Source organism: Saccostrea echinata, unplaced genomic scaffold (genome assembly GCF_033153115.1).
Source record: "Saccostrea echinata isolate AGI-Se365-2 ecotype Australia unplaced genomic scaffold, CSIRO_AGI_Sech_v1 ptg000009l, whole genome shotgun sequence".
Lineage (NCBI taxonomy): Eukaryota > Metazoa > Mollusca > Bivalvia > Ostreida > Ostreidae > Saccostrea > Saccostrea echinata.
This window is the reverse complement of record NW_026889758.1, coordinates 32,118,106-32,130,848: the sequence shown is the minus strand read 5'-3', so window position 1 is coordinate 32,130,848 and position 12,743 is coordinate 32,118,106. Positions and strand designations below refer to the sequence as shown.

At 32.5% G+C, this 12,743-nt stretch overlaps 1 protein-coding gene across 1 annotated transcript in view; it reads right to left on the bottom strand.

The window, feature by feature from the left end:
* The window catches only part of LOC133182223 (unconventional myosin-IXa-like), a 56,574-nt gene extending 44,266 nt beyond the window's left edge, over positions 1 to 12,308 (bottom strand). The window contains exons 1-2 of the mRNA XM_061316977.1: positions 12,191 to 12,308; positions 7,911 to 8,962 (exon numbers count right to left, since the gene is read on the bottom strand). Coding sequence (XP_061172961.1) covers positions 7,911 to 8,825 — 915 coding nt within the window. The 5' untranslated portion in view covers positions 8,826 to 8,962; positions 12,191 to 12,308. The remainder of the gene's footprint in view (positions 1 to 7,910; positions 8,963 to 12,190) is intronic.
* Positions 12,309 to 12,743: the final 435 nt, after the last annotated feature.

Here is a 12,743-nt window from a genome sequence, read left to right as displayed (position 1 = left end):
CTCATATGATAAAGAGATTATATAATTATATATATATATATATATATATATATATATATATATATATATATATATATATATATATACAGTTGAACTTCATTATCTTGAACACCCATATTTTGAATACCAAGGATATGTAAAAGCAAGTTGGCATTCCCACATACAACCAATTTCTCTTAATATTTATTACCCCTCATTATCTTGAATCCTCTTTATCTGGTCATGGTCACGTCAAGTTCGATATATAACAGAGTTTGACTGTACATAAATATATATAAACATACTGTACCTGGCCACAAGTGAGACATAATTATATTTTTTCACTATATATTTCATTAAAAAATGCCTATCTTCTAAAAAAGTATTGCAATATTATTTATGGCTATTTTTTATGACTAAAACATCATAAAATACAGAGTTTTTTGAAGTTTCTTCAAATGATATCACACATCAAAGAAGAAATCGAAATTTTACAGCTAAAATTTGTTAAGAAAACCATAGTAATTTGAAGTTGGATATTTTGCCTTCATGATTTCATACATTATTCTCAGCATGCTCATAATGATTAGTGTATCATTTTGCTCAGCATCGTGATTAAGACAAGAAATTCTTCACAATACATTTGATTTCCATTAGTGAACTCTTCAAAATTAGAGGCGCCTTTGGCGCGGAATGGCATTGCGGAAAATACAAAACATGCCAATCTCAATCCAATTTTAAATGTTAAATGTATTTGTCATTCCAATTAAAGAATAGAAGAACTAAAAGACATATGTAAGAGAGCAAGAACCCTTAATTTATCATCCATTAATAAACTATACGATATATTTCCAAGGCATGTGTATTGTATTAGATGTACCATACGATAAATAGATACATACAATCAACAATAGATATAAATTGATATCGTTGTCATTCTTACTCTTGATGTATATAAAGTCCACAACAATAAAATATTTCATTTGCATTTTGTTAGGATTTGTTCATCGACATTCAACATATTGTTTACATGTTTATGTTACGTTTGTCCCAGAAATCCCGCGAGATTTGTACATTTTCCGACTTTTTCACAAAAGAGCGCACTAAGAAGTATAACTCTTCCATAGTGGAAATAGAACGTATTGAATTAAGTGAAAAAATCATGGAAATTGGACTAAAACTGACCTCACAATAAGTTAATTTTTATAAAATTTGGATTTTCAATGAAAAAATTATTTAAAAATGAAATTATGACTCACTCATGGTCATATAGTATATATACAAGTTATATGCTTTATATCTAACCCTGAACATGACAAAATGAGAAGAAAGGTGTTTATCACATGCTTTACATAATTAACTGCATGAACTTTAATTGCAATGATTAAGACTGATTCATCTCCTCTGACTGACTACCTATATGTTCTACACCTCAAATAATCTGAAGCAGTTGTATTAGTCCCATAATCTTTGTCAAATATTCTAAAAAAAATAATCTCACTGTATATATATAAGAATACTTTTTATAGATTAAAAAAACATTAAGTTTACTACTTCCTCATAAAACATAACAATTAAGCTAAGGGATTACACATCATACATACAATGACACAGTGTTAATGTTACACAGCTAAAAATTAAATAATATGTAAATGACATATAATGTTAGAAATTTCAATGAAATCTAGAAAATATTCCTGGACAAGACTTTTATGGTCAAAATTAGGTAGAAATCATGCCCTTCCCCTCAAATTTCACAGAAAATCCCAGTTTAAAATGAGGGAAAAATCATCAAAAAGCAAATAAAAACAAAAGTTGTCAATGAATAGAATTTGCTGCAATTAATGGTGAATTATGGTGGTGCAATTCTAAAACTATAACATTTTCAAGTAATTTGCATTCTGTTAGTGAAATAGTTATAATTTTTAATTTACAATTTTAAGACAAGAAAATGTGGACATACCTCACAATGATAACACCATGGACCATCTTAAAAGGTGACAAAATGCCCCGGTGCATGTGTCTTAAAAAGGGAATATTACAATTTTTCAGATATATTAATGTCCTAAGGGGGTAAAAATAAATTTTATATGTGAATATTCCTTTCATGTCTACATGAGTAGCTCAGTTGTTTAATTAAGGAGTGTGCCTGCTAAACTTAAGTCTGCTGAGCTGCTCAATACCTGCAGGCAGTTCAATTTTTTTCTTCCCTGATCCCACTCTAAAAATGTTCTTTTACGTGCACTATAAAGTTTTAAAGTATAATTATTTTTCATACAAGTTTTCCTCTAAATAACTTTTTTTTGTTTGTGGTAGGTGGGGGTGGTAGAAAAATAGTCATAGACCTTGAGGACCCTGATTGGTTGTGTAGGATGGGTGAGCCTGAAACTATTTCAAACCAAGCAAGAGGTTTACATATGTGCAAAATAATGATCATATGCAGTTGAACTATTGAAACCAATTCAACAATAAAAATCTCTTTCAACAGAACTAGGCCAACATCAATGTAGCATCCACAAATGAGGTTGATCACAACAGATGAGTAATGGGGGTAGTAATAAGCCCTGAAGTCTCTGAGAATGTTTATGTAGCAGGGTCATTTTTCACAGTGATTTATATCAGGCTAGTTTTATGGTCCTGAGTGTGTGGGTGGTTCCAATAATAAGCCTCAGCAGCCCTCTATAGCAGAAATTAACTATGTGAAATTATTTATGTTCAGCAAAAATTGAGTTTTTCCACTACAGACACTTGCATGAGAAAAAGTAAAAGTATTAGTTGTTGCCAGTCCAGCAATACATGACTGAAGTGAAATCTGACTATGAAGGTGTACTTTAATCTGATCACTCTTGATAATGTTAATGGGGAAAATTCAAGCCTGGTTTATTATGGGTAACTTACACCACAGGTATCAATGGATGGGCTTTATCATGCTCAATTAAAAGTGACAGTATTTACCTAGACATTGTCAACCCATGAACAGAACCTTAGATCAGACAGACAGATTTCAATCTATTGAATAGGACCAGTTGACCTTTTAATCTTCCATTGTGTACTCCTATAGTTAAGTTGCATGCAAAGACACCCAAGTTTCAAGAATTATGGTCCACATTTTAGATTAATTTCAAAACTACAGCTATGGAACAGACTGCTTGCTTTTTTTTCACACTTTTTCTCTTGAAATATTCATTATTAAATTACTGCTTTTTTTTTACCCCAGTAAATGTTAAGGATTCTTAGTAAATTGAGAATAGGGGTGATTATTAGATTAGACTAGATTATAAATTAGATTCATCTACAATGGGGACATTTGAATTTTCAATAACAATGAAAAAATGCATTAAATAATGGAAAATATTAAAAACCTCTTAAAATAAATTGAATAAAAGAGCAAATGAAATTTGATATTTGTTCTGTACTATTGCATTTACTGTTAACTTTGAAAAATAATGTAAACAATTGCAAATTAAAACTTCTGAAAAGGCATCAGATGATCTGGAGATTTGAACAAACTTGAATCTACACCAACTTAGGATGCTTCCATAATCTATGTTTAATATATGACTAATCACGGCTTTGCTGTTCTTCAGGAAGAAACTTTTTTCACTACATATTGTAAAAGTTTATTATCCTATTGCAAACCTTGACTCCCTGTCACCCTCCCTTGCCATTAAATTTTCACTAAATAAAATAAATTATTAATTCCCCCCCCCCCCTTTGAAAGGAGGAGTGATTCTTCATTTGAACAAACTTGAATCTCCTTTACCCAAGGTATTGCTTTGTGGCAATTAAGTTTAGTTGAAATTGGTCCAGTAGTTCATGATGAGAAGTCAAAATGTAAAAAGTTTACATACGACAGGTCACGGCAGGCAGTTGCCGGATACCCTTTGATCAGAAAAGTTCACTCAAGCCTTTGGCTCAGGTGAGCTAAAAACTAGATAGTTATTCCTTAAACATATATCCAGGAGGGGTTATCATAGTTCAATCTATGTCTCTACACACATACAAAAAAAGTGATTCTATCTCATATTTCAAATCTTTGGTTGGAAATGTAATAATACCTAAATTAAAAATCAACATGATCAAACTTATTCAGTCTTACTTCATTTATTAATGGAACTTTCATTCACCTAAGAAGTAGCCCGCATCTATTGCAATATCTTGTGTCAGTAACTGATGTTAATTTTTAAAACATCTCCAGCATTTAATTTCTATGCATTGTTATAGCATGTTTTTATGTTTATAAATCAGTTATCACTTCATTATTTTGCTATTGATATATATGTTAAGAAACATTTTTTTTTTATTTGTTTATTTTAAGCATGCTTTTCACATGAGAATTTCAGACTTTTTGAAATCATTGCTATGTCTTTTGTGGTTATCACCAAGTCAGATGATGGTTACTGCAGTAATGGACAGTTGGTTAATACCAGTGATTTAAGAGATTTTATCAACCAGAATTCCAGATTTAAAAAATGCATATGTATGCAATAATATTACAAAAAACAAGCAACCTGTGAAATGGTCTGTTGGGGTGGTTGGGAGTAGGCAGATTAATTTTTTTTTTGGGGGGGGGGGGGGGAGGAAGGAAGAACACTTGAAGGGTCATGGGCACTTTTTAAGGGCATGAGTACATATTGGGGCATTTCACTGTCTGTCAGATTGAAACTATGGCATTTGTGGAAAATCTATGCTTATGTTTAAATTAGCTTTATTTTGACTTGAAATATGTACATCTAAAGGCAGGTACACACAGTAAGGCTTGCTTTATAAATTTCAATCTTACAATGTACGACTTTTATGTCCACAGGTTAAGGCAAATCTTAGATTATAAACATTTACATTTCCATAAATCCCAGATTTTTTAAGCGCATTCAGTTGTCAAAATAGACAATGTTACTGCAAGCTGGCAATAATTTTACTGACCACTGCATTCACACAGAAACATTTGTGGATACGTTTGTATTTACATTATTTCATTTGAAAATACCATGTGTTCACTGCAATCTACACATGTATATAGTTTGATACATGTAAATAAAATTCAGATTGACATTTGGCTTAATGGTTTTCATTCAGGCCAAGAAGAAAAGGTGAGCTAAGTCTTGTATTTAGAAAATTCAAGCAGTACTCTATTTGTAAGTCAGACTTGTAAGGCTTGAAAAAACATATATTAGGGGGGTATACTTGTTAAGGCTAGACTTTTGTTTTACACTTTTAAGGCAAGCCTTGTCGTGTGTACAAGCCTTAAGAAACGTATTTCAGATTTGAAAATTCAAGAAAGTATGACTTGATACTTTTCAACCAAGGAAATTTCATGAAATGAATTGACAAACTGCTGTGCATCACATGTAGAGATGGTTCAAGTCCCAGTCTTGTATCATCTGACTTTAATTTCAATTACATCATTCATCATTAGTGGTAGTTCTTAAAATTGGGAACTAAAAAACTATTTCAAAGGAATTCTTAGGAGAAGTTACATCATCTTATGTCTTGAGTAAATATAAACATGCAACAAAAATCACAACCAGTTACTCAGCATGTATTTTGTCATATCAGACTCAGACAACTCGACTTCAATATGAGAATTTCTGTACATTTTACAGCTTTTTTTAATCTGTCCTGGTATTTAGCCAGATAAAACACTTCTTCACTTGTTTTGTATTCCACAAGACATAAGGACTTTTAATTTCCTACACCAACCTCTGGACATTTCACTTTTCTGCAGGTTTCAAGGCCTGTGTATAGATTTCTCATAGACAATAAACACTTTCTGCAATATACACAATTTAGGTTTATAAACTGTAAACACATCATCAAGTGTCAAATACATTCTACAGTGTAAATCAGAGATTGAATCTACCAGAAATACAAAATGTTATGCTGCTGTAACCATTCAGACACCTACAGGTAAAGTTAAAGCATATATATATGTTTATATGTATTTTTTTTTAAATATATACATATGTGTTTTTTCAACAACACTAGTTGTGTTTTCTATTGAATTCACTCAAATCAATAACTTGAACACTGCACAAACTGGCCTCTACCTCAACAAAGTTGTAGTTAATACAGAAAGAATCAATTTTTATAATCATGCTTTAGTTGCTTTGAAATGAGAACAAAGCCTATAAAAAAATTAATACATTAAACAAGTATATCCATTCAAAATGTTGCAGACATCTTAAAAACAGCTGCAGTGCCTATAGTGGAAGTAAAAGAGAGAGGGGGAGCTTTGGTGTTGTCACTATATCTTAATTAAGACATTCCTTAGTCCCCATGTTCACTTAGATCCCTCAAACTCCTCCAGATTGACAGCATTTTATCTTTTCAACATGGTAAGCAAAATGCATTCCCCACATAACCCACAAATAAATCACCTTTCACTTGTAAATTTATCTGTGTTTTTCATCCTAATAATATCAGCATTTCCAGTTTAGCTGCTGCAAAGTTCAGATAAAATGGTATTGAATTCTCAGTGGGGATATGAACATTCAAAACACTGAAGGCTTACGATAAGCTTCTTATATCATCCCCCAAAATCTGCCAAAATCATAATGCAGTCCTCAATAACAAGAATGCAGTCACCTATAGATATACTGCAATCTGAAAGGCATCTTTCATTTAACATTCACTTGCATACAAAACCTGCAGGTATGTTGTATTGAATTAAAATTTGATATGTATAGATATCTTTCAACAAGCGAAAACTGCAGAATAAAAAAATACAACATATAGTTACCATGGTTACTATAAATGTAACATATATATGATGATTTCTCACAATGTCACACTATCTGTGTAATAGAATGTACTTTATGACTATCCTCCACTAAATTAATGTTTGTGTGTTTATATTTAAACATTGTATGTATACCTAAATATATACTCATATTATTACATATGCTTCATTCCTGCCTACAAATTATCATAACCATCTTTTCATGACAGAGCACTTGCAAAATATAAGTTTATGTAAATATTTGCATTGTCATGTCAGGCATTTGTTCTAAACCAGGCAAAATGTTTAAACTAATTTGCAGTGAAAATGTTTACAAGGACACTAATCCTAATCCCTTTACCAGTCAAAACTCAATTTTGAAAAACTTGATGACAAGAGAAAACTGAAATCTCTTGGTGAGACATGGTAATGACTAAAATGCAACTGTGTAAGGTTAAGCCAGTGAGGTGATTTTCCCTGTGGCTGATGGTGACTCAAGAGTGTATCCTTCCTAACAACGACAATGTTTATCTCCTGTCCTCCTCCAGCAGGAAATATCAGGCTAAATTTAAAAACAGCACACATCATCATCTGAATGTCAGCATACTTTATACATGTACACTGTGTTGATTTACCCTTGTTAATGTAGGCATACTTTACATGTACACTGTGTAGATTTACCCTTGTTAATGTAGGCATACTTTACATGTACACTGTGTAGATTTACCCTTGTTAATGTAGGCATACTTTACATGTACACTTGTGTAAATTTTTCCTTATTAATGGCAGCATACTTTGCATGTACACTACATAGATTTTCCCATGTTAATATCAGCATTCTTAACATGTACACTGTGTAGATTTACCCTTGTTAATGTTGGCATACTTTACATGTACACTGTGTAGATTTACCCTTGTTAATGTAGGCAAACTTTACATGTACACTGTGTAGATTTACCCTTGTTAATGTTGGCATACTTTACATGTACATGTACATCGTGTAGATTACCCTTGTTAAAAAAGACACACTTTTATATGTAACGTACATGAACACTAAGTAGATTTATCCCTTGTTATGTCAGCATACTTTACATGTTTATGTACACTGTATGTTATGTTAAAGTCACTAGTGTTTCTCATATAAAAATCTGCAAAGATGAAGTGTAGTGTCTTGTAAAATCAAACATGAAACTTCCATCATGTTCAGCCTTACCTCTAACACAGGTCCCGCTCCCAAAATTGTTTGTTCCACCCCACTGCCATGTGAACCTTTCTGACTCAGTGCAGTAAGGTGGTGCAGAAGAAGATTTGTGCTCTCTGTTTTCCCAGACCCTGACTCCCCTGAAATCACAATACACTGATTTTTCTTTTTACGGAGCATAGTATAAAAGGCAGCATCTGCAATTGCAAAGATGTGAGGAGGTAGCTCCCCTAGTCTTCTGTTCTGGTACATTTTCACATATTTGGGATTGTATATGGGAAAAAATTTAAAAGGGTTCACTGCTATAAGGATTGATCCTACATATGTGTAAATATGTGCATGTTCAAAACGGTTTTTGATGTTTTCCAACAGCGTCATCTCATTTAAATCTGGAAGGTTGCACAAATCTGGATATTCCTTATTATTGGTTGGCTGTTTAAGGAATGTCATAAGAAAAGAATCCACACGACTTGAATCACTAGAAATTTCTCGCCAAGATGAGGTTCGATTTATGCTTTCATGATCTTTTTTTCTAAGAAAAAATTTATATGCAGGAACATTACTCCCAGCCATTTTGGGCCAAAGTAACTTTATTCGCACTGGATTTTCAGTTGGCTCTAGCCGTCTCTCCTTACATAGTTGTCCCCCTGAGGATAAGACCTCTGCAAGTTCATATTTTTCTGGATTTCCAAGCTGTAACTTTTTCACAGCAACTTTTACAATTTCAGCTGCAGTTGTACATTTTTCAGCCTCTATCGAAGTAAAATCACACTCATTTATCAAAGGATCTGGATAAATACGCACCATGTATGTTTCCATACTTGTCCTCCGTACCAAACCCACACGGTTCGGACTGACCACTGTGGGTGAGGGAAGGGCAAGAGTCTTGCCATCCATAGTGGAACACTGTTCACTGACAAGACTCATTTAAATTTAATTCCTTTTTTGAAGTGTGTAAACATTCCTGTTCCCATCACAAGTCCTATAGTAGCCATTTCATGGTTCCTTTTATTGAGAATTTAATGTCCAGTGGTTTAAATGTTTGTAAGGTTCCATATCAAATTCTGAAATTATACATAGAAAGTATTAGTTCGATTTCACACATTCAATTTAATGATCAAGTGTCACACCTTTCTATTACTAAACTCATGAGTATGCATTTCATGTCTCAAAGCAGTCTGACAAAATGGCTAAAAAGTGAGAAACATGCTCTAACAAAGTATAAGGAAGGGCCAGCTCTCCTACACATTTTAAACACAGATTATAGATTAGATCTATAAGAAGATTACCACTGGTTCTTTTTTTGTCAGTCATTTACATACCACATAATTAATGAGCTTGTTAAGTCATCTGCAGTTTTACAATGATTTACAATGCTGCATTGCTCACATTTAAATATTCCTCACCTACTAAATGTACATGATATATCATTCAAGTTTTAGTTGGAATCTAAATGGACCAAAACTGTCTGCCTTTTTTGTTGATTCTGTTCATTAAAGTACAATACATTATAAAGATGTAAACAAAATGTTTGAAGGAATCAGATAAAAGAAAGACATTTACAAGGAGAACAGGGTGACACAAACAACCAGAATTCATTCTTTTGTCACTAATGATCCTGATATACAGTTATTTCATGGTACATTTTTCCGAAAATCAAAAAAAAAAAATGAATCATAAAAATCTAAGGTCTAAACAGACTCTCTCTTTAGGAAACCCATCACACATCATGACATGCTACATACAGTACTGTCAGTGCACCATGAATTAATTGTCTGACTTTGGTAATAATGTGACCTGGCATTTTAGCATGTAACAATTTACACACACAAGCCCTATATCTCGTTACATTCCATGTCAGGTGAATTTAGGATGACAAAGTTTAATCAGCACATTCCCTCACGACATCTCTCACTTTTTCCTGTACAAGTCTCTGACTCTGACCACAAAGACAGGGGATTCTATGTTCTTTTTGTCTGTTACAGACAGCTCTTATTATCGTCATGACCCTGAGCTAAGAGATAGGCAACAATTCAAACCTACATCAGCCAGATATCAACAACAGGGTCTGAGAGATACACAACAATTCAACCTACATCAGCCAGATATCAACAACAGGGTCTGAGAGATACACAACAATTCAACCTACATCAGCCAGATATCAACAACAGGGTCTGAGAGATACACAACAATTCAACCTACATCAGCCATATATCAACAACAGTGTCTGAGAGATACACAACAATTCAACCTACATCAGCCAGATATCAACAACAGGGTCTGAGAGATACACAACAATTCAACCTACATCAGCCAGATATCAACAAAACAAATCTACAAATTTCGGCAAAAATGTGTTACATGGAGATAACTACAAACTCAGTAGTTCAAACACCTATGACATAAATTGCCAAGATTTTAACTAGAAAATTTATTAAATGGTAATTCCTCAAAAACTTTATTATTAGAAGACAGGGTAAAAATAATTATACAAGTTCTACCTCCCCCTCCAAATGAAGTCTGATCTATCTCCACTGTCCAGGTATTTAACACCATGACTGACAATATAACTTTTGACAATTTTACTTCTAATCTTAGAGAATATTTATCCCAAGACTAATTAAAAAAATTTCTCTGTCTCATCTAAGGCCATCATTATTATTTTGTTGTTGTTGTTTGATGTACACTGACCCATATTTTCAAATTAGATTACCGGTAAGTAGTTGTTTTTTTTAAATTATCTTACACATTGATAAATGTCATAAAAAACACAAACATAGAAATTCAATGATGTTTGCATTATACATCAGACAGTAAATGGATTTAATATCTGTTGTTGTAAAAGTTTTCTATCTAAAAAGTGTCTAAGAGAAATGAAAAACAATACAGATGATCTGTAATTTCCTATTTTAAAAAAAAAGAATTTGAAGTTCTGCAAAAAATAATTTGAGTAGGGGCAATTTTAATGGGTCAGTCGGAGTATATTAAACAAATCATTTTTTTTGTTGGCCTAATTGACTAAAGTTTATCAAGTGTTCATGTAACCAGTAACATTTTCACAACAGCAGAAACATCCACTTCCTGCCTTTACTCCCATATATACTGTACGATGAACAGGGATGTCCTCAACACTAACTATATGTACTAATTCAACCTGCAAATTTATACAGATACTTCTATAGATATCCTTCATACACAATGTTTGTACCCTTACCAGTCATTTTTTGTTATACTTGCAAATGAAAATATGCAATCTGACTCAAATTCTCATTCATTAAAGATATTTTTCATAATGCATTCAGAGCATTCAGTATTTCTACCTACAAAGAATTTCTTACCATACAAACAAGTGTACATCCATGTATTCCTAAACTATGTTTTATCTCAGTAAACACATGTCTGTAAAATCCTGGGGGTAATAGATAGTCTATAAATAGCCGTAAAAATTGTCATGGCTATACCCAATGTTTGCAATATGACACAACAAGTTTTATAAAATCCACAATCTATACACAGGCCCTTCTAAATTACCTTATCCCCGCTAGAATATCAGGTTAAATGAGCCAGATATAACAATATACAAAGAACTCATTTAAAATACGTAAAGGAAAATAGAAATGTTTAACAATCAATATTTATGCAAGGGAAAAAATTAAACAGTAATAAATCTGTACCTTTTTCATTAACAAAAGTTTGTCTTCCAGAAAAATAATTCCTCTGTGTTAGCAAGTCAAATTCCATAGATATGTATGTAATATATAAAAGCACATTTTTTTTTCTGTGAAATTAAAACTCAACTTTTGGACAACAGACCCAATAAGACACTACAGCGATTCCCATGCAACACTGTCTGTCAACACTCACTATACAAAATGTCAGCAGGAGAAAAACACAGTGCAAGTTGGTGTTTATAGTAAGAGTAAGAATAATTCATAAGCCAGAGAAAGACAGATACACCAACAGCAGATCAATAACGCAGGGAATCTGGCATTGGTCAAACATAGGGGCTACACAGAAATCTTGTGTTAGTTGTCAGGTTCAAGTAGACACAATTTATTCCAGCACAGTTTATCTGTTTTTAGGCTTTTGATGCTGATTGGGAGTACTTCAGCAAAACATGTTCCTTCAAAGAGAGATATACATATTTACTAACACAGCACTTAAGTTCAGAGGCATTGGTGGTTGAACTTGGTTCGATGGGGCGCTGGGTTATTACGATTCTGACAAGGGAGGATTAGAAGGGTATTGTTTACAGCAGCTGTCCAGATTTAATAGAAAGTGAATTTACTTACAGTAAGACTGCATTCTCCTCAATATAGATAGAGGCCACAGTGGGAAGAGTTTCTCATTTCCTTGTTGATCAGTTAAGACCAACAAGAAAACTGACTCATTTCCCTGTGTAACAAACTCAATCCCATAAAAAAAATTATCTTCCTTAATAACTGTAAGATTTCTTACAAAAAAAAGAACATTTCAAACTCTTAATAAAAACACTTTGAGGAAATACTTTTAAATACATATATGTACAAGTCATATACATATAATTACTAGTAACTTATCTTTATAATTTGTATGATCTATACATGCTTATATATAATATGGACTATTATTGGTTGAATAAGATGCTAAATACTAGTGTATGAGCAGTAACAATAATAATATAAAACCACCTTTACACATCTAAGCATTCTATGCCTACAAAAAAAGCAAGGTTTTTTGTTTGTTTGTTTGTTTGTTTGTTTGTTTTTTTTTAAATACTTTGATGATTTGAGGTTCAGATCTGTATACTGTGTAAATAATCTAGATCTGAAAAGGTTTTTAAATTAAAATTTCTTGTATATTCTA